The 24,256-nt window shown below is 40.8% G+C and overlaps 1 protein-coding gene across 1 annotated transcript; it reads right to left on the reverse strand.

The window, feature by feature from the left end:
• Positions 1–6,673: 6,673 nt before the first annotated feature.
• LOC138955375 (uncharacterized) lies at positions 6,674–23,195 on the reverse strand. The gene is made up of 4 exons (XM_070326988.1): positions 22,669–23,195; positions 18,612–18,897; positions 16,938–17,087; positions 6,674–10,055 (listed from the first exon to the last, which is right to left on the reverse strand). Exons 2-4 carry the CDS (start codon positions 18,829–18,831, stop codon positions 9,877–9,879), a joined length of 549 nt encoding a protein of 182 aa, XP_070183089.1. The 5' UTR covers positions 18,832–18,897; positions 22,669–23,195; the 3' UTR covers positions 6,674–9,876.
• Positions 23,196–24,256: the final 1,061 nt, after the last annotated feature.

Genomic DNA, 24,256 nt, shown 5'->3' on the forward strand with positions numbered 1-24,256 from the left:
ATTGAGGACACAAACGTTGAAGCAAGCTATCTACGTCCGAAAATATCCCGGCGTCGTTTGATGTTTACCCCTAGTTTGATTCAAAGCTTTCAGCAACATGTGTACGGTACTGTCAATGAGATAAATTTGTGGAGTTTGTGTTAATAAAAATGTGTTTGTTTAGCAAGTGTATAGCAGTGAACAAATTGCCGTGTTGGTGTCCAAATGATACAGATTAAAACTGACGTTAAAGGCTTAGTTTCCCTTGTGTAAACTATTTAATAAATCGCCATAGCTCCATCCAGATTTTGACATGGGATGAAAGCATCCTTCAATCAATCAATATGAGGCTTATATCGCGCGTATTCCGCAGGGATTTGAAAAAAACATTATGCAATTTATATCGCGCACATATTCAAGGCGCAGGGATTTATTTATGCCGTGTGAGATGGAATTTTTTTTACACAATACATCACGCATTCACATCGGCCAGCAGATCGCAGCCATTTTTGGCGCATATCCTACTTTTCACGGCCTATTATTCCAAGTCACACGGGTATTTTGGTGGACATTTTTATCTATGCCCATACAATTTTGCCAGGAAAGACCCTTTTGTCAATCGTGGGATCTTTAACGTGCACACCCCAATGTAGTGTACCTCCACCTCGACATATAATCAACACACACAGCCTGGCTGCTTTCTACGTAGAACACAACGTTTTGGATGAATGAATTAAAAATTGACAGTCAATGTGCAAAATCAATTCAGCCAAAAAACAAAAAAACAAAAAAATCCAACTTTGCACAGGAAGCCGACAGACTTGATTTTTGGTATGTGTTAAAGTGGAGGATGCTCGTATCCACCCTGGACAGACCCGTAACGGCGTACGTGACGTTTGCACGTGATAAGGGAGGTACACTGTAAGCGAAATCAGTGACGACGATGGTGATGCCTTCAGGCGACACCACAGTGAAAACAAAACATAGTGTGAGGTGTTGATAGAGTCTGTCGCGTCTCATGGTAGAATCGTGTGTGTGTGTGTGTGTGTGTGTGTGTGTGTACCCCCGTTTCCACAGGTGTGGTTGCCTAAATCACCATAAGGCAACCATCCACACGTGGATGGCAACCTAAACTCTGGATGACAACCTAATTGTGTGGATGGTCGCTTCATTTAACACCGTTAAATTGACTTTTTTGACGGAAAGAATGTCATAACAATGTTCAAAATGACATTCTTTCCGTCCTCTATAGGCGACGAAATAGGTCAAATTTTGTGCATTTTTTAGTGCAAAATTCTTCGATGCCGGAGCGAGTACTGCACCCAGTGCTGTTGTAGTGCAAGTGCACTAGAAAGGCACTACACCCAGTGCCGCCTCTTAGGTAACCATCCACACTTTAGGTACGTGTGTGTGTGTGTGTGTGTGTGTGTGTGTGTGCGTGCGTGCGTGCGTGCGTGTTTGTTTCGCGCGTGCGTGCGTGTTTGTTTCGCGCGCGCGTAGGTACTTAAGCATGCATAATATTGCTATGTTTTTGTTTTATTAGCATAAATAATCTATATTTATTATACACGAGGTCGCGTAACGGACATGTTTACGTCAACCGCAACGCGACGGGTTTGTAACGCAATAGTGAACATTTAGTACCATTTGATGCAGGAGGGACATTCATATGTTCCCATATGTCACACATTTTGAACTCAAAGCCATGACGTTCCTTACACAAGGCTTTGATAATGAACGGATAAGAGGCGTAACTCCTTAGTCATATTACAGTTGAAAATTCAAAGCGGGTCGGCTTCACTCAATTTCTTGGCATCAGAGGCTTGACATAAATTAGGAAAACAAATGGTTGGACCCATCATGGACCAACTAAAACGCTGTAGGGCAGAATTAATATTTTGATGGTATTTTTCAACGTTCTCAGCGTCACTGCAGGAAGTTTCGATTCATTCAAAGATGCAAAGATTTTCGTTGTTGATACAAAGGGACTTGACTCTCACTTTCTGCACGCTGAGAACGCCACTTCCTGCAGTGACGCTGAGAACGTTGAAAAATACCATCAAAATATTAATTCTGCCCTACAGCGTTTTAGTTGGTCCATGATGGGTCCAACCATTTGTTTTCCTAATTTATGTCAAGCCTCTGATGCCAAGAAATTGAGTGAAGCCGACCCGCTTTGAATTTTTAACTGTAATATGACTAAGGAGTTACGCCCCTTATCCGTTCGTTATCAAAGCCTTGTGTAGGGAACGTCATGGCTTTGAGTTCAAAATGTATGTCACAGGGAAAGAATACAGTGGGACACAGGCAAATGGACGGAGAGATAGAGAGAAACGGGAATACGATGTACAAGAACGAAAAGAGAGAGAGAGAGAGAGAGAGAGAGAGAGAGAGAGAGAGAGAGAGAGAGAGAGAGAGAGAGAAAGAGAGAGAGAGAGAGAGAGAGAGAGAGAGAGAGAGAGAGAGAGAGAGAGAGAGAGAGAGAGAGAGAGAGAATAACATAAGGAAAGAGAAACAATCAAACAATGAGTGTCAAAATACAACAAATCACTTCCAAAGAACACTTACCACTGATTCAGCTAGCTGCACTTTTTTTTCTCCCCCAGCTTAGATGTCAATCCTATGCCCGCTGTCTCACCATCCAAATGTTTTGTTGTTCTTGTTTTTCATTCAATGACGGGGGACTGCTAACATCGCCAGTGTCATCTAACGAGCGTACATGCAGACACAGGGTGCAGAGGAACACATTGTGGGGCTGGGGTCAGTTGCGTGAAGTACTGCGGGTGTGGAGTGTAAAGGGTCTTTGACGGAAGATTTCGTCAGAAAAAAAGAATGTTGGAAGTTCAAACAGATTGAGTCGGTTTAAAATTCAAAAATCAGTAACATTCAATAACAGTGTCCAAAATTGAACGACATGTGTCTCAGTTACAGTCCGTCGTGTAGTTATGTCCCTTGAAGATTAAAATAAATTTTACGGAATGCATATAGTTTCTAAAAGTCAAAATTATCTTTTTTAACAATGGTTTTACCTCAGTTTCAACGCACAGCTCCGGTTCTCTTCATATGCAAAGTTTGGATACTCGCAACAGCTTCCTTGAATTTCGGACACTGTTCTTGTACTTAAACCAACGATTTATATATTGGGTTTTGGCAACAAATCATGTCAGCTGAATATTTCGAACAAGTAGGAAAAGTTGCAAGGAGTAAGTATATTGTGAGGCAAACAGTGTTGGATTTGTGGGCGGAAGAATATTCTTTTTGGAGTGTTTGTTTCAAAATGAACGGAGTAGTAGGTGTCTTCCACTGTACATTCAACAGAACTGATAAATACTGATGATGTATCCATTGAACATTGGATTTCCCTTCTTTGAGCCATGTGACGTCAGAGGCCTAAAAAAACCTTCATATTTAGGCGGCCAGCCGAGACTACATAATAGTGCATGTTTGTGTCCGTTCAATCGTAAAAACTAAAAAGAATTCCAACCAGAATCGATCGATACATAAATGTTATTTGTATTTTTGACCAAAATATGACATTTTACACAGATCTCGACAGTTTTGGAGGAACACTGACTGTCTCGATCTGTGTAAAATGTCATATTTTGGTCAAAAATACAAATAACGTATCGTGTTCAAAGACATACTTCTTCCAGTGAATACGATTCGGCTCATCATTATATTCACATCCGCACACTTTGGAAATGGAGGAATTTGTTAGCGAACTCCTCTATTCAATGAAATGCTTTCGTTTAATTATGTGACACAAGTATACTAATGGTGATGATTGGATTGGATTGGATTGGATTGGATAAGATTTACAGTCCAGTGAGGTTACACTCATGAAAATTCGGGGTGCTTTCTCCCCGGGGAAAGCGAGCTGCCATACATACGGCGCTACCCATATTTTTTTCTTCCTGCATGCGTGTATTCATGTTTCCTGAGACTTAATGCCGTGTGAGATGGAATTTTTTGACTTTATTCCAAGTCACACGGGTATTTGATGGACATTTTTATCTATGCCTATACAATTTTGCCAGGAAAGACCCTTTTGTCAATCGTGGGATCTTTAACGTGCACACCCCAATGTAGTGTACAAGAAGGGACCTCGGTTTTTCGTCTCATCCGAAAGACTAGCACTTGAACCCACCACCTAGGTTAGGAAAGGGGGGAGAAAATTGCGGCCTGACCCAGGCCTGAACACGCAACCTCTCGCTTCCGAGCGCAAGTGCGTTACCACTCGGCCACCCAGTCGAGTCCCTTTAAGTAGACATACTGGTAGTACTATTACGAAGACCCTTTAAGTTTGTTTGGCAGATCACACATTTCGACTGAACTTTAAAGGCTATAACTACAAGTGTACACAGTTCGGCTCACCATCTCAGCTTTGACCAGGCTTTTTTTTTTAAAGTTTAAATTTTTTTTTTTAATTTTTAATTTTTTTCTCCATACACGGAATAAGATCACTCCCTCCGTCCGCTTAAACAAACATGAACAGCCTGTGTACTTTGGATCTGTACACAGTGGGTATTTTTTTTGATGAACGAACGATTTAACATATCAATTCATCAAAACACTTTTACTCAACACAGCAAGCAGTCATGGTGTTGATTTTTGGTAGATGTCCAAGAGGAGGGATGGTCTAATTCCATGTTAAAGTTACTGAACTTGTCACGTCCAGATGCACGGAGCCACCAGCGCTTTCAGTCATGCCTCAATCAGCAGCTATCCGTTTGAAATAAAGATACCAAGTTTCCTTGACTTTCAGATGGTGAACTCTTCTCTCGGGTAGGAGTGTGCCTTTAAATGTGTATTGTTTCTAGTCTTAACTATACACATAAATCTTACGACACCGATGCTTTCAGCCCTGCTCATGAAACTGCTACACCGATACCTTGGTACTCACGGGGACCTGCTGATCTCGATGTAAAGATATACATGTTAAACAGGTCAACTCATATGAGAACATTCCGTGATTGTCCTTCTCAACCCTCTTTCATCCCTGCCACATAATCCCCGTCAACTACACTGATACACTTAGACAGATAGACACACGGACACACGGATAGACACACTACACACACATACACACACGCACACATACACATAGACAGATTGACACACGGACGGATAGACACACACACACACACACACATACACACACGCACACACACACGCACACATACACACACACACATACATACACGCACACATACACACACATACACACACACACATACACACACCCACACACACACACACACGCACACACACACACACACACACACACACACACATACACACACACACACACACACTCAGAGACAGAGACACTGACAGACAGACAGGCAGACATACACACACACACACCCAGACGCACTGATACAGACACACAGATAGACACACAGTCACAGAATCACTGACACAGACAGACACAGAAAGACACACACTGACACAGACAGACATACAAACAGACAGAAAGACAGACAGACAGACACACACACACACACACACTCACTCTAACACACACACTCACTCTCACTCTCTCTCTCTCCACACACACACACACACAAACACACAGACACTCTCTCTCTCTCTCCAATGTTCCTGATACCACGTTCACCAATACCACACCGTATACCGTGGTTGCACTAGGCAAATCTGTCCGAAGCGTTGCACCCGTATTTGTCTGTCCGAAGGGAGACACGCGACGTAAGTTTCTGCACAACATCACCTGTAATTCCTCACTAATGACATATCATCACAAAACTACTGTTTGTACTTTGGCCTAAGGTGTCATAGCATCATATCATCGATTTGTTTCATTGCTTCAATGTGTTTGTGAACGTTGGTCTTCAAGTATTTACACATTTCAAGCGCATTATGTGCAAATTTTGACTTTCCGCAGTTACTAAGGAAATGCAAGCACATGAGAAAGGCTACACGCGGTTGTAATGTGATCTATGGTCATTTCTTGACATCTGGGTCAGATGGTATGATTTAAAGTGGTGCAGGAGCGTCTTATGTCATGAATCTGTGAAGACATTCAAAGATTTGTCGGTTGCGCATCTCCGAAGTCTCTGTTTTTCTGGTTGCACACCCCCGAAGCAATCGGTTGCACACCGCCGAAGATATTTTAAAGAAATAAACAAGAATCTATTTGTGTCCGCCTCTGGGTATGTTCCAAATTGGTATGGAAAATCAAATATGCTTGTCTGTGCCGATTTGGTGTACACAATATATATATCTCTCTTTCTTTGCCTAGTGCAACCACGGTATACGGTGTGAATACATGACGATTAGGTGTAACGGCGTTATGTGTGGCATATCTGCTTGTCTGTGCCGATTTGGTGTACACAATATATATCTCTCTCTCTTTGTCTAGTGCAACCACGGTATACGGTGTGAATACATGACGATTAGGTGTAACGGCGTTGTGTGTGGCATTGTTCCCAGGGCCATGTTGAAGAATGATGCAGTCTCACGTACCTAATGCAATGGCGATACGTTTGATATAGGTAACACTTACAGCATGCCATCTCATGTGACCGCATTTCGTGACCGAGTGATAGAGGTGGCTTTACTTAGTCAAGTAGATGTTCTCTAACGTGTCACAGGAAGTAAGAGAGATAATCATGTTACGACTATTGACCATTTTTCCATCGATTCTCCAAGGAATATAACATAAGACACGATGCGTCGTTTCAAATCCTTGTATTCAAAAAACCAAAAACCGGCAAAATGACGAACAGAAAAAAAGACAGACAGACAGGTGCAAGTACGCACATGATACATACACTCGCGCCGACGCACATTCACGACGAACGCGCGCACACACGTACGCATGCACGCACGCACGCACACACACACACACACACACACACACACACACACACACACACACACACAAACACACTTGATTTTAACACATTTTTTCAGAACGACGAATCAGTTGTTTCCCTTGAACAACTTGAACTATACAGCGTCAACACACACTACAGTCTACTGTCTCTCCCATGTAAACGAACGTGTAAACCACCACAGATCTGTCAAGAATGTTACATGGGATAAGAGCAACTTTCCATTTGGTCTCACACCAACAATCAACACTGTATAACTGTTCTATGCAAAGACGGACCTTTTCCCCCGAACGCATTCCTAACATTCACACAACATCAATTGAGAAGACAAAAAAGCCGTCAGGCTCTTGATGTTTGGTATGTGTGGGAATGGAAGGAAGCCCGGAGCGCACAAACGTTTTGAGAAGATCTAAGGAAGTGTACATTTTTGTTCTCACGAGTAGGATAGTACCGGTAGTCATGCCGACAAAATCAATTAAACAGAAACAATTTTCCATTTCTTTTTTTTTCAATTTCATTTTTATTTCTATTTTTTTTTGGACGTACAATACTCTTCTAGAACTAAACTAAGAGAAATATAATGCTGGTATCAAACAACAACAATACAAGTATCACTAAGTTGAGTCTGGTAAGCATTTAAGTACAATCACAATTACTTTATCACACGGTTCGGAGAATGAGCTGGGGGGGGGGGGGGGGGGGGGGGGGAGAGGATGTATGTGTATCCGTTCCAACTTCTCTTTCTTTTTTTTACATCATTTGCACAGTGCAACAAATTTATGTCGAAGAAAATAATGTAAGGTGCGAAACAATGCCTGTATTTAAGGGGTATGTTTCCCTGAAACGTTCGTCGTTTTGATGGTAAAAATCGGCAAAGTTTGGGAATTAATATTGGCAACCGGTAATACCTGCCGATAATTGACTGATACGTTGTTGGAAAATGTTTGTTCTCTGGAATAATTATAATCTCATGAATTGATCGGATAAAATGAGAGCCAGGCCGGTTGAGAAATATTTTGTGATTACTTGATGTGATTGAAAAAAAGACAAATGAAGAAGGATGCAAAAAAATCGACCTCCAGTCTCGATTTTGATATCACTGTCTCAACAGACCATAGCAGAAGATATCTTCACACAGTCCGTCAATATTGGGTAATATAAGATGTAAAGGTAGACAGAGCGGCAAACAAACCAATCAATCAATCAATCAATCAGTCAATCAATCAATCAATCAATCAATCAATCAATCAATCAATCAATCAATCAATACTCAAACAAATAGAGAGATGAAAATTACCTATTATATGTTCAGTTACAAAATGGAACAGCAAACAACCATTATGATAAAGTCTTCTTCGACAAAATTTAACCGATGCAAGTCCAGCAAGCAAATTAGTATACATAAAGGTACATAATCTGCATGTGAACACTGCTATTGAGGAACACAGAGACCAAAAAGAAAGCAATGTTCCTTCAAAATATTCATTACATGTTTGGATATATCACAGTCGTCTGCTTTTCCAGCAAAATAGATACAGTAGATAATACATGAATAGAACAATTGCTCACACTCACATTCACAGGACATTAACAAAAGTAGAAAATGAGACATTTAAAAACACATCAGCAAAAATGAAATTTATTGTGTGGGCCTGAAAGGATTCGACAGCAAGAGCACCTGTGTAGAAATGAGAAGGGTACTGTCGTCAACCTTGTGTTTCGGGATGGTTTTACCGCGTGAGGACGTAAAACAACATTAATTATCGTCATTCTTGTGGTCTAAAATAATGGACAGAAATAGCACGTGTGTTAAAATGAGAAGAGCAATATCGTAATTACAATTGTCTTTTATCTTCCTCCATGATTTCTTCTTGCATGTAATAATTTGGATTTGGAAGCCCGTATTTTTTTGTGAGAAAAATGTCGAAGACTAACTGGACGTGAGGCAGACGGTAACCGGCTAGTTACTTTGTAGGGGCAAATTTGAAGGATAACATTTAAGCCTATTTGAACTTTTGCCAAGGTTCTTAGTGTAACAATTCCTTGCGAACGTTTACGCTCATTCACATGTGAGTTTGTTTCCTCTCATTAATTTTTTTTACAATTTTGTGTGTGGGAGGTAATAATAATAATAATAAAGTGTATTTATATTGCGCCAATCTCTTACAAAAAACAAAAATATTTGGCTCTAAGCGCATTACAACATGTGTAGGGACTTGGTACAATCAAGTCTGACAAATACAATAAAAGGTAGAATGTTACTATTCCTTATTCAATACCACTGAGTTGGGATTTCTCTGTAAACAGTTACTTACTTACTTATGCCTTTGACCCAGTCCGGGGGATAGGCCGCCAACAAGAGCTCGCCAGGCACTCCGATCCTGGGCCAATCTCTCCAGCTGTCTGTAAACAGTCTTAAAGGCTTAAAGGCACAGTCCTTCGCATGTAAACGATTTGGTCCACCATCGCAGCACCGGGCAGGCTTTTACATAGGATAATGGTTCACAGCAAACAAGACCTTGACTTGGAAACAATCAAACATACTTCACAAGTCTCAGATTTGAAGTTGTATAGCATGAACTTTGACAATAAAGGAAATAAATCCTCAAAAGTAACACTTGTCCGATCCCTAAATTGATATTACGTTTCTTCTTTGCTCCATGTACATATACGAAAGAAATGGCACATGATTTGTAAAAGTCAAGCACTGAACATTCCCCACAGTAGGATCGTGTGACAGCTGTTCCGCAGAGTCCAACCGCTTGATTGGCTAAAAGTAGCACTTGAATCATCCGTAGGGAGTACCCTGACAAAACTGATCATGGGTGAATATAGATTTTCCACGGGTCGAACTAACACACAATCCAAATCATTGGTGGGGGAAGGGGGGGGGGGTTAGTAATTACCCCCCTCCCAACCACCACAATACAAACCTTTAAAAAAACTATTAAAAAACTATTTTAAAAATGTAAAAAAAAGATTCTTGGATGAACTAACAACGCTTTAGCGGCCACACAAGGGGACATAATCCCTTTCCGGTCTAGAGGGCGCTCCTGCCCTCCATGAACTGCAAGATGGTGACGGCAATGCCGTTGACCACGAGAGCCACAATGGCCAGACCCCACGAGTAGCCCAGCTCCTGTTTTATGAGGGGATTGGCTCGGTAGGTGCTGTCGAACTCAGCCGCGAAGACGATTATGGCTATCAGGTAGCAGACAGCTGTATGAAAAGACATAAATAAATGGATGAATGAATGAATGAATGAACGAACGATCAAACGAACAAACGAAGAAACGAACGAACGAACGAACGAACGAACGAGTGAACGAACGATCGAGCGAGCGAACGAACGAGCGAGCAAACGAACAAACGAACGAACGAGCGAACGAACGATCGAGCGAGCGAACGAACGAATGAACGAATGAATAGATAAATAAGTGACTAAGTGATTAATTAGGTAAGTAAGTAAGTAAGTAAGTAATGTTTATTTTTCTCTTCAAAATGTGAGATTTGATGCTAACTTGGTTTAATCTTTTTGATGACGCTTGAAATCTTGTAAACAACACAAGGGAACTAAGGATAATGTGAGTTGTTTATCTTAAGGTAAAAGTATTCCAGTCGCTGTCACACTGTCCAAAAAGTAAAAAGTACGCCAATTTTTTTAATTTTTTAATATTTATTTGAAAAAAAGTTCTCTTTTTATATTTAGTCAAGTTTTGACTAAATATTTTAACGTAGAGGGGGGAATCGAGACGAGGGTCGTGGTGTATGCGTGTGTGTGTGTGTGTGTGTGTGTCTGTCTGTCTCTGTGTGTGTGTGTAGAGCGATTCAGACTAAACTACTGGACCGATCTTTATGAAATTTGACATGAGAGTTCCTGGGTTTCTCCCCATACGTTTTTTTCATTTTTTCAATAAATGTCTTTGATGACGTCATATCCGGCTATTCGTGAAAGTTGAGGCGGCACTGTCACGCTCTCATTTTTCAACCAAATTGGTTGAAAGTTTGGTCAAGTAATCTTTGACGAAGGCCGGGGTTTGGTATTGCATTTCAGCTTGGTGGCTCAAAAATTAATCGATGACTTTGGTCATTAAAAATCTGAAAATTGTAAAAAACACACATTTTTTTTATAAAACGATCCAAATTTACGTACGTCTTATTCTCCATCATTTTCTGATTCCCAAAACATATAAATATGTTATATTTGGATTAAAAACAAGCTCTGAAAATTAAAAATATAAAAATTATTATCAAAATTAAATTGTCCAAATCAATTTAAAAACACCTTCATCTTATTCCTTGTCGGTTCCTGATTCCAAAAACATATAGATATGATATGTTTGGATTAAAAACACGCTCAGAAAGTTAAAACGAAGAGAGGTACAGAAAAGCGTGCTATCCTTCTCAGCGCAAGTACTACTCCGCTCATCTTGTCAATTTCACTGCCTTTGCCGTGCGCGGTGGACTGACGATGCTACGAGTATACGGTCATGCTGCGTTGCATTGCGTTCAGTTTCATTCTGTGAGTTCGACAGCTACTTGACTAAATGTTGTATTTTCGCCTTACGCGACTTTTTTTTTCTTCTTTTTATATTTAGTCAAGTTTTGATTTTCGTTTCTTTTTGATCTCAGTTGCATGCAGGCTGCTTCAACCCTTTCTTTTTTGCCTTTTTTTGTTGTTGTTGTTGTTGTTGGCGAGGAGCATCCTTCTTCATTGATCTTTTTACATTTAGTCAAGTTTTGACTAAATGTTTTAACATAGAGGGGGAATCGAGACGAGGGTCATGGTGTATGAGTGTGTGTGTGTGTGTGTGTGTGTGTGTGTGTGTGTGTGTGTGTGTGTGTGTGTGTGTGTGTGTGTGTGTGTGTGTGTCTGTCTGTCTGTCTGTGCGTGTGTGTGTGTAGAGCGATTCAGACCAAACTACTGGACCGATCTTTATGAAATTTTACATGAGAGTTCCTGGGAATGATATCCCCGGATGTTTTTTTCATTTTTTCGATAAATACTTTTGATGACGTCATATCCGGCTTTTTGTAAAAGTTGAGGCGGCACTGTCACACAGGGGAGGGCACCTGTCGCATTGTCGCATTTTTTTGCAACAAGGGAAGCCGATTTTGCGATAGGCGAAATTGCGACAAGTTGCGACAGAGTGCTCTTTTTAAATTTGCTATGTGTTTTTTTCCCCAGATCTATTTTAGCTGATTCCAAGGCTGATCAATCGGTGGTGTGTAGCCTGACCATATCGAGCACTCTTTGGCACTCTTCTGTTCTGAAGTCTGGAAAAGTCGTATCGCGTCTTTTTCAAAGATGGAAGCGAGGGAAAACGAAGAAAGCGCCCGAAGCGCAAGGAAAACGCTGGACATTCGTTCATTTTTCAAAAGGTACGGCTTTCATAATGTGTTGTTAGCCGTTGTACTTCAATCTAAAATGCAAAGTACCAATGCAGATCTGCCCGGTGATCACGCTTGGTGTGGCTTTCTTCTAGCATCTTCACTGCTTCTTCTTCTTCACTTTCATTTCAATTTGATGTAGGCGCCTGGCAGACAACTTGTTGTTGAAGGTCGACTGACCGACATTGAATCATTGTGATAGATCTGTTCTTTGTTGTGCAGAATCTGTTTTTCGTTCTGAGTTAATTCCGGTTGCCGCTCGTGTTGGAAGGACTGGAGGAGGAGCAGGGTGGGGGTGGGGGGGGGGTGAAGCCAGAAGGGGAATCCCAAAACAACGTAAAATCTGCACCTGCCGTTATAGGGAGACAGGTAGGGAAGTTGATAACAAAAGGCACTGAATAAACTTAAAGCGGAAAGAGCCGGGGGGGGGGGGGGGGGGCTAATAGAAAAAGATTCACAGGGATTGGCAACGAAATGATGCAATTGGGAGATTCTCAAAACGATGGGCCACCTCTTCCGTGTCTCGTTACAACTGCAACAAGGCTTTTGCAATCAAATTTATTGCAGAAATACTACTTCTGCTACTGAATTTACAGTGGGTACCAACAGGTGTATGCCCAAGTGTATTGACTGGTATGTTAAGTGTATGTTAAGGGGCAAACAGGCGATTTTCCACAAAAATCAGTGACAAAATCTGCTGCCAGAAACTGGCAATTATCACCCTCAGAATGCACCAGATTGTACCATTTGCTTCCTTTTTTTCAAAAATTTTCCGGGGGGGCATGCCCCCGGACCCCCCTAGCAAACTAGGCGCTTCGCGCCGTCGACTTGGCGCTTCGCGCCAAGTTCTGCTACAAACAATATTACTTTTGCTACAAGCAAAGATATTGTGCCCACCCCTGGTCACACCCTCATTTTTTAATCAAATTGATTGAAATTTTGGTCAAGCAATCTTCGACGAAGGCCGGACTTCGGTATTGCATTTCAGCTTGGTGGCTTAAAATTTATTTGATGACTTTAGTCATTAAAAATCTGAAAATTGTAATAATAATAATTTTATAAAATGATCCATATTTACGTTCATCTGATTCTCCATCATTTTCTGATTCCAAAAACGTATAAATATGTTATATTTGGATTAAAAACAAGCTCTGAACATTATTATTAAAATAAAATTTCTTAAATCGATTTAAAAACAATTTCATCTTATTCCTTGTCGGTTCCTGATTCCAAAAACATATAGATTTGATATGTTTGAATTAAAAACACGCTCAGAAAGTTAAAACGAAGAGAGGTACAGAAAAGCGTGCTGGATGCAGCCCAGCGAAACCACTACCGCGCTGAACAGGCTCGTCAGTTTCACTCCGTTATGCACAAGCGGCGGACTACGGTCATTGTGAAAAAATGCAGTGCGTTCAGTTTCATTCTGTGAGTTCCACAGCTTGACTAAATGTAGTAATTTCGCCTTACGCGACTTGTTTCTTTTTTTCCCTGCTTTTTATATTAATGTTTCTACTTTAAATATACCTATATCTAAATGTATTTTAAACAACTTTTCTATATAACAATTCCCTCTCAAAAATGCATACAATATCCAGAGGGGAACCATATCTATAAATACCAACACACTTTTTGGCTATCACAATCAAATAATTCACATAACTTATTGGTGCCTTGGAACTTTGTGAATTTTCAAATACGCCCCAAAAAACTTTCTTTACGGTAATCTTAATAATCATATTATATTTACAATTCACTTTATCCTCAACGCATTTCCAAATGGACATAATTTTCGAGAAAAAGTAAAACAAATGTTCAATATAATCAATTTCGTTCTCACAATAAGTACAACAATTACTCGAGGAAATGCCTATTTTATACAATAAAATATTTGTGGGGTAAATATTGTGCAATATTTTCCATTGTAACATTCGCAATCTTGTTTCAGTGGTTACTTTGTTTACCATTAACCACTGCTCTTTTCCCGGCCTGAAATCAAATTTATTTTCCCAAAATTTAACTATAACCGGCTCCACATATTTTTCCTTTATAATTAATTTGCGAAATTGACAAGGCTTACTCAGATTCTTTAAATCGTTGAATCCACATACATTTCCATTTGCAGAGCGTAGTGTTGCTGCTTTAATTGCTGTACAAATCACCCTATATTCAAAAAATCTTGTGGGCTTACATCCAACCTTCTGCTGCATAACATTATAGGGCAAAAACTCATTACCAACAGATACATCCTTTACTCGACAAACGCCTGCTTTAATCCAGTCGCTAAAAAACAGCGTTTGGCCGCAATAGATTATATCACTGCTGTTCCATAAACACGTATCACTTAATAACATTTCTCCACCTACTGCTCTCTGAATCATGTCCTTATTTTTCAACCAACAAATTAAAACTTGTTTCCAAAATACATTTTTAATTAATCCAAATACTTTAAATTGTTTTACCGTGGTGTTAGATTGGAAGCAACACAACCTTTCACCAAGCTTTGAAAACATATGTATCGGTATCTGTTTCCATCTTTCCTGCATTTCGTTCAATAAATTTGCCGCCCAGGACAACAAACAAGAGGACTGCATATCAATGACATCAATCATTTTTAAACCCCCATCAGGAAACTCTTGACACATCACTTTTCTTTTAACTTTCTCAAATGCCTTAGTGTTTGAAAATCGTTTTTCCAAATAAATCTGTAAAACAAAGTATTTATCTCAGTCAATACCTTTTCGGGTATTACCAGTGCTTGCAACGGATAAATAATCTGCGATAACAACAGAGATTTCACTATGCATATTTTCCCCATGATACTACACTTTTGTTTAAACCATTTCACAATGTTGCGTCGTGTATTTTCAATACGGCTTGTCCAGTTTTCTTCAATCTCAGAGACCGATGAGGAGCTACTGAAATAAATTCCCAAAATCTTCACTTTTTGTAGTCCACCTTAACCCACACTCATTTTCATTACAATATTTATTACTGCCTAAGGCCATGATTTCAGTTTTTTGTCTATTCATTGCCAAATCTGAGAATTTGGAAAAATAGGTAACAAGGGTTAATGCGTTTTTTAACTCCTCCATATCGTTCAAAAATAGGGTCACATCATCAGCATATAATAATATTTTAAAGAACATATCATAATTATCATTCGTCTCTTTCGGCAGAGGCAGACCCTTAATTGAACCATCATTTCGAATTTTCAAGGCCAACAATTCTAATGCAAGAATGAAGGCCATCGGTGAAAACGAACAGCCCTGTCTGATACCAGCGTTCAATTCAATACATTCCGCTAACCAGCCCATAAAATTGATACAAGTTTCCGATTTATACAATAAAATCTCTACCCATCTTACAAAGACGGCACCAAAATTAAATCGTTTAAATGCATACACAATGTACTCTCTGGAAATCGTGTCAAATGCAGCTTTATAGCCCAGAGCTACAAGGAACCCAGGTTTATTATATTCGTTTACATACGACACTAAATCGTCTATTTGCCGGATCGCTGAACTAATTGTTCGACCCTTCAAAAAACCATACTGATGTTCACCAATAATATTTAAAATAACTTAAGATAGGCGAACTGAAAGAGTCTTCGCCAATATTTTATAATCAGTGTTTGATAGTGAAATTGGTCGCCAATTATTAAGGTCGTCCCTTGGCAACTGTTTACCCTTATGAATTAATATCATTATTGCCCGTTTTTGTGTGACGGTTAATTCTCCCTTTAAAAAAGATGCATGAAAGGAATTCAATACCATGTATTTTATTTTACACCAGAAGAACTTCATAAAGGAGGTTGTAATACCATCACATCCAGGGGAGGAACCGTTTTTCATATTTTGTAAGGATGTCGATAATTCTGTTAAAGTGATCGGACTATCAATTCCAGTCTTCTGCTGTTCTGTTAATTGTGGAACTTCAACACCATCCAGAAACTGTTCAACCAAATTTTCATCAAACTCAATATTTTTTTCGTATCTCCTTCTAAAAAACTGTACTTGTTCAGTCAAAATATCATCCTGATTTGTTATCACCTGACCATCTGCTTTAGCAAGACGATCCATAATTTTCGCGTTTGAGCGTGTTTTTTCCATATTGAGAAAATACTTTGTATTTTTTTCTCCTTCTTCAATGAATTTAATTCGGGACCTAGTTTGGGCTCCCTTAGCTTCCTGTATTGAATAAATTTCCAATTCTGCTTTTACTTTATCTTTTTCCATCAACAATTCGTTATTATCTTGATCTAAAACAAGGGCTTTATCAATCCTATTCAAATTTTCCAACAATTCCACATGTCTATTAAACTTACATCTATTTTTTTTCTTACTGTACTGAATACAAAATTCTCTTATTTTAATCTTACACATGTCCCATCTTACGTGATCCTACATTATTTCATCTTGTATCTCAAATTCTTCCAACATCAAATTCAATTCATCAACAAAGATATGATCCTTTAACAAACTATCATTAAATTTCCAATATGATGGACCACGCTGAAATGAACATAATTTATATGTTATGTGTTGTTAAGTTTGTTTTGTATCGTTCACATTTGAGTCAGTACGCTTCAGGCAAATGAAAACAAACACTTCGCTGCTGCGATTCCTTCTTCAGACCCTACCCCCCCCCCCCCCTAAAATCCGCACCCCCCCCAAACCTCCCCCTCCCATAGGCAGAGTGTATACCCACCGGTGACGATGCACTGGACGAAGTTCCAGAATGCGACCTCGTTCGCTCCCTTGCACTTGTCCACGAAGATCTGCAGCACGATCAGCAGAAAGGCCAGGTTGACCCCCAGGAAACCCAGCGTGGCGAACGCCTGCACTGTGCCGTACCACGCTGAAACACACACAACATTTTCTGATTGGCTGGAGGCCTGTTTTCTGGTGCACCAAAGTTATTGATTTTTTTTTTACATTGCCAGGCCCATAGAGGATGATCGATGACACTACGGCATGGGTGACTTTATTGCGGCAAAATCAATCGATCTTGTTCTTGGTAGGACCAGCAATCTTTACAGAAGCCGATGTTACATGGGTAACCCTCTGATAAAGCTATCCCGAACCTAAATAGACTGCTAACTTTCCCCTAATGGTTGAAATCTCTAATCTCTCGCTCCTTTACGATGAAAAGACAACAAACAAACAAAATAAAATAAAAACGGAAATAACAGTACTACTATGGGAATATCTTTAACTTTAGTTTGATTATTCAAACTGAGAGGGGCATGATTTTCCCCAAAGAGGCTAATGTTAAGTTATCCAGCTTCAACCGTTTTGTTTTAAATTTTTTAATTTTATTCTTTAACTTTTGCTCTCTGACAAACTTCAGCCTGGTTAGCAAAAACCATTCGGTCAATGAAACCAGAACGGACACTATTTTGAAAAACACACAATTTGTGATCATAATCTATTCAAAACTCAAAGCGTGAGGTTACCCTTCAGCTTATAATCAACGATAAATCAATTATTCAGTTATATAAACTTATGTACGGCATAGTAATCTACTCAATAGTACCGTAATTGAATAATCTACTTCAGTGGAACCTCTGTTTAAGACCCATTGGAAGAATTCGTCTCCTGGCCGGCAGACCTCTTTTTTTGTCAGATTTTTCATCATGAGGTCAATGAATGTACCCAACAAGTTGAAGATCTCATTTTATTGGATTTTGTGGGGTGTAAAAACAGAGCTAGCACCATATAGGTTAATAATGTGCCTCCATTATTTGGCACATTATGTGCTCTCTCTTTGCATATAAGCATAATATGCTCTCTCTTTTCCACCCAACACATTTGCACATTATGTATTCTCTCTTTTGCACATTATATGCTATCTCTTTTACACACCACACATTTTGTGGTGTGTAAAAACAGAGCTAGCACGTATATAGGTTAGTGTGTCGCAATATCTATTATTAGGCGCCCTTTATTTTCGAACCTTATTTTTTTTTTTTTAAGATTTTGATGAGTTTTTAAACAAACCTCAACAAAGAGAGAGAGAGAGATAGAGAGAGAGACAGAGAGAGAGAAAGAGAGAGAGAAAGAGAGAGAGAGAGATAGAGAGAGAGACAGAGAGAGAGAAAGAGAGAGAGAAAGAGAGAGGCAGAGAGAGACAGACAGAGACAGACAAATAGACAGATAGACAGAAAGCCAGACAGACAGAATTACACCCGGACAGACAACCAGACAGACCGACAGACTGACAAACATACCGAGAGTCAGACAGACAGACAGACAGACAGACAGACAGACAGACAGACAGAGCCACCCATAAACCCACACTAACAAAGACAGACAGACAGACAGACACACACCCACCCATAAACACACACTGACAAAGATAGACTACTTGTGTGTACAGTACCCAGGTTCCAGCCAGTGAGGTCACTGCAACCTGGAGATGTGGCACCCTGTCCACAAAGTCTCCACAAGCCATAGCCACGGGCACTGTTGTCCGGGTCTCCAGTGAAGCCCCAGGCCGGCATGACGAAGGAGATCCAGGCTGTCAGCATGGCGATCAGGGAGAAGATGAGGCTCAGCTTGTTGAAGAGCGACGAGGCCATGAAGCTGGTGCGCAGAGTCATCTTGAAGGCTGGCGGGCGAAGCTAGCTGGGCGTGGTCGTTGGGAAGAGTATCTTTGGTGGTGATGGCTGTAATAGTATGGTGTTTGGTGTTTGTATTCGGAGGCTATTGCATAGGTTCAAACTCTCAGCCACATCAGTAGAACATCAGACGAATATCTTGTCTATAGGTTTATTCACTAGAGTAGAGCATAAAGGATAATCAGCATACACTAACAGAGCTTGGTACAGAGTGGGGCTAGTTAGCATAAGGATGCAGCTGTGCTGGCGGGAAAGTCTAGAGTGCATCATGTACTCTTATTTTAATGATGGTACCAGACCGTGGGAAGAGGTCTGAGAGATATTAGTTAGGAGAGGCTGGGTGGCACAGTTCAACTGTCAGTTGATAGTACTACAGGAGCGGTGAAGAGGTGTTAGTTGGACAGAATCATATCCAAGTGAGGCAGAGCGCGATTGTCTAGATCTACAGGCTGTCCTGAATTGAGTACGAAGTTGACTTTGCGAAGTCATAGCGAAGACATTTCACAGAAAAGTCAGTGCCCAAGCTTCGTGCGGCGAGCTTGACTGCGAGCCAGACTTCGCCTTTGTTTGTTTGTTTGTTTGTTTGCTTAACGCCCAGCCGACCACGAAGGGCCATATCAGGGCGGTGCTGCTTTGACATATAACGTGCGCCACACACAAGACAGAAGTCGCAGCACAGGCTTCATGAACCCAGTCACATTATTCTGACACCGGACCAACCAGTCCTAGCACTAACCCCATAATGCCAGACGCCAGGCGGAGCAGTCACTAGATTGCCAATCTTAAAGTCTAAGGTATGACCCGGCCGGGGTTCAAAGCCACGACCTCCCGATGACGGGGCGGACGCCTTACCACAAGGCCAACCGTGCCGGTCTTCGCCTTTGTCATATCAGGCTTTAACAATCAACGAGGATGAAAGTCGTTGGTTCATGTAAATATTTTGTTCTGTCACGTGCCAGGAGACTGGTTCCCCATAACTTTCACTTACGGTGCATGTTGATGTCTATATTTAGATCACTTACAGTGCATGTTGATGTCTATATTTAGATCACTTACGGTGCATGTTGATGTCTATATTTAGATCACTTACGGTGCATGTTGATGTCTATATTTAGATTTCTAACGTACGTCCCTTCGTTTCTTTTACTTTTCCCCAATTTTATGCTTTATTGTCCCATTGCTGAAATATTCTGGTCGCTTCCTCCCGTTGGAAAGCTAGCAGCACCAAGTGTCGCGCGTGTTTAGCTGTTACCGGCCAGCTGCACTTTTGGCAGAATGACTGAGGTCTTTTACGTGCCACAGCGGTTCACGGAGGTGGTCCAAGGATACCGTCTCCTGGAGGTTGTGATTAGCGCTGAGTAGACGAGAACGTGTGTGAAGCAGTGTGACGAGGTCGTTGGAGGATGATGTTGGGAATACACGTGTTAATTGACGAAACGATGATAAGATACTCATATGTAGAACACACAGATACGTACAGACACAAACAGACAGACATACAGACAGACAGATAGACAGATAGACAGACAGACAGACACACACACACACACACACACACAGCAACACACACGCACACACACAGCAACACACACACACACACACAGACACACACACACACACACACAGACATACAGAAACTCTCTTTGTCTCTCTCTTTCTCCTGCTCTTCTCCTGTCTTTCTCCCCGTATGTCCAAATGTATGTTTCGCGTGCCTATCCTGATACACTGCTTTTGCATAAAGCAAAGATGTGTTCAAACCTTTCATGATTTCGCTACATGCGGCTTTGCTGCTTTAGTCCTACTGTTAGCCTAGCAACTAAAGGGATATTATAGACATAATTTCAATTCAGGAGAAAAAAAAAAGAGATAAAGTGTTGAAGGCAAAGTAAATAAAAGTGGGAGGTGGCTGACATTTGTATGAATTTTTGCTAGTTGGTTTCATGGTAGAGGGAGTCTTATAACAGAGCGTCTTGAAGAGAGGTTCCACTGTATTTGTCATTCGCCGACGGAAGTACGTTTGACGCAACTAAACGACTGACAGCAGAGCCGATTACAAAGACCCATGACAGGTGACATGAAATGACTTGCACAATGTTCGTCTTCGTGATCACTACGTTCTTTTTGCTTGCTCATGCAGGGCCCGTGTGCAGCGACCCATGAAAGATCGAAGTTTGCATTTTCGTCGTCATCTTTAATTGGATGATATTTTGGACGACGTTGAATTTAACTGACGTCCACCTATGCATCTGAGACTAATACTCTTGACGCTAGGCGAAAAACGGATTCACGTTTAACTTTATGTGGGTGCTGTCAGCAAACCCGGAAAGTCGTTTGCGGTAAATTCTAGCTAAGGTTGTCACCTTCACCACAACAGACCAAAATAGAAAAACAATGTGTACACGCATGACGAGCAAGAAGGATCTCACACGAAAACGTGCCCAGCAAACATGAAGCGTATAAGCAGGATGTATAAACATCCATCGTGAAAAGAAATATAAACCGAAGGATAATATAACAACACCACGGGCAAGAGCGGGAGCAGAATGATAGGCGTGGAATAAATTCGAGATGAGACTGCGATAACATGTACAAGGAGGAAGAAGAATATGACATTCATTCATGCTGCTGTATACCAGTCACCACTTAGAAGGAAGAACAATAGAAACCTACTTAGAAATGGGATCCTTAATACTAGTCATCTCTACGAGGAGAAGAAACAAACAAACAAACAAACAAACAAACAAAAAAGAAACGTACATGGATGGAATGTATTCGTGATCCTGATCCAACAACTTCACTAGTTACCATTAAGAAGGGAGAAAAATTAATAAGAAAACAAATTTACATGGAAATGGAATGTACTGGTGATACTGATCTGACAATTATACTATAGTCTCTTATAAGAAGGGAGAAAACAAGAAAATGACATGGAAATGAAACGTACTGGTGATCCTGATCTGATAATTATACTAGTCTCTTCTGAGAAGGGAGAAAACAAGAAACTTACATGGCAATGAAATTTACTCGTGATTCTGATCTGACAACTTTATACTAGTCACCACTACAAAGAGAAAAAATCAAGAAACGTACATGGATACATATATGGAATGCACACGTTATCCTGATCTGACAATTGTATACTACTCACCACTTCGAAGGGACAAACTAGGAAACCTACATGGATATGGAATGTACTCGCGATCCTAAATTGTATACTAGTGACCACGAACAAGGGATAAAATAAGAAGCTTGCATGGAAATGGAATGTACTCACGATCCTAAATTGTATACTAGTCACCACTACGACGGGACAAACTAGGAAACCTACATGGATATGGAATGTACTCGCGATCCTAAATTGTATACTAGTGACCACGAACAAGGGATAAAATAAGAAGCTTGCATGGATATGGAATGTACTCGCGATCCTAAATTGTATACTAGTGACCACGAACAAGGGATAAAATAAGAAGCTTGCATGGAAATGGAATGTACTCACGATCCTGATCTGACGACTGTAATATAGTCATCACCAAAAAGGGAAAAAAACCGGAAACTTACATGAAAATGGAATGTTATTAATTGGTGATACCGTGTTGACAATCTATAATTATGCTAGTCGCCACTGAGCAGAGAGAAAACAAGACACTTACATGGATATATGGAAGGTACAGGTGATCCTGATCCAACAACTACATTTGTCACCATTTAGAAGGAAATAATATAAGAAAATTACATGGAAATGGAATGTACTGGTGATCCTGATCTGACAAGTACACTAGTCACCACTTAAAATGGAAAACAAAACAGAACACTTACATGGAATTGGAATGTACTCTCGGTCTTGACCTGACAAGTGTAAGCGACGCCACAACACAGAGACAGTTTAGTTTGTGCTTGGATATCGTTATACCTACACCTACCAACACACTGCCTTTCATTCACTTCTAAACATTATTCCGGCTTGTTCCACCATAGGCGCAGACTCGAATCACATCAAACGAGAGATTTTCAGCTCGAGGACAACATTACCACGGCTGCTACGTGAAGTAATTGTAACTAAAATTACTCCTTTTTGCGCCTGTAGTTTATTGCTACTGACTCTTTCACGAGCGCTTTCGATCCAGTCTATTCACACTTCCAAAATGCATTTTCCTTGATTCTATTGATAATCAGTTCTCGATTATTCATGGCATGCAAACGAGTGTTGGTAGTAAACTGTCTTCTCCTTTCGCTGGCCGTGGTTGCCACAACAAACAACTTAGATATCCTTTCAACACGATCATCAGACACAGATTCTGACTGACAGCACTGATCTAGTTTTGTTCTCTATTTGAAGCGGTCGGGCGGGCGCATGACACTGCGTGTAGTCGGGACGCGATAGACGAGTGAAGGTTATGCATGGATGAACATGTTGGGAAGGTGATAAGGACTTTTAATATATTCGTGTAGTGACCCCACAGCACAAGCTCGCTGCACACACGGCGTGCATTAAGCAAGCAAAAACAACGTAGTGATGAAGAAGACGAACATTGTGCAAGTCATTTCTTGTGACCTGTCATGGGTTTTTGTAATCGGCTCTGCTGTCAGTCGTTTAGTTGCGTCAAACGTACTTCTGTCGGCGAATGACAAATACAGTGGAACCTCTCTTCAAGACGCTTTGTTATAAGACTCCCTCTACGTTAAAACATGATCTTCTTGAGATGTTTTCTTCAGAGTGTCAATACTTCTTATTCTTCTGCGTTCGTGGGCTGAAACTCCCACGTACACTCGTGTTTTTTGCACGAGTGGAATTTTACGTGTATGACCGTTTTTTTACCCCGCCATTTAGGCAGCCATACGCCGTTTTCGGAGGAAGCATGCTGGGTATTTTCGTGTTTCTATAACCCACCAGCTGCAGTACAAGGAAAAAAAGACAATACTCAAGAACAAGAGGAAACCCAGAGCGGAGAAAGATGACTACCACCTGCTCCAACGTGAAGAACAAGTCGTCCTACTCAGACTCCGCACTGGACATAACAGACTAAACCATCATATGGCCACAAAGCTGAAGCTAGTTCCCTCCCCCCTATGTCCGTGTGGCAAGAATCAGACAGCAGAGCACATCCTGCAGGCTTGTCCATACCACAGTGCTCTGAGGGACACCACCTGGCCAGAGGAGACAGCGCTACAAAAGAAGCTATACGGCCCCAGAGAGGACTTGGAGAGGACAGCACGTTTCGCCCTGCAGTCCGGACTGACGATCTAACAGCGAACGACAAGAAGAAGATAACCCACCGAACTCTGACATGGATTACATCTTTTTCGTGCGCACTTGGTCTTATGCTTGCGTGTACACACGGGGGGTGTTCGGACACCGAGGAGAGTCTGCACACAAAGTTGACTCTGAGAAATAAATCTCTCGCCG

This window comes from Littorina saxatilis, unplaced genomic scaffold (assembly GCF_037325665.1).
Source record: "Littorina saxatilis isolate snail1 unplaced genomic scaffold, US_GU_Lsax_2.0 scaffold_250, whole genome shotgun sequence".
NCBI lineage: Eukaryota > Metazoa > Mollusca > Gastropoda > Littorinimorpha > Littorinidae > Littorina > Littorina saxatilis.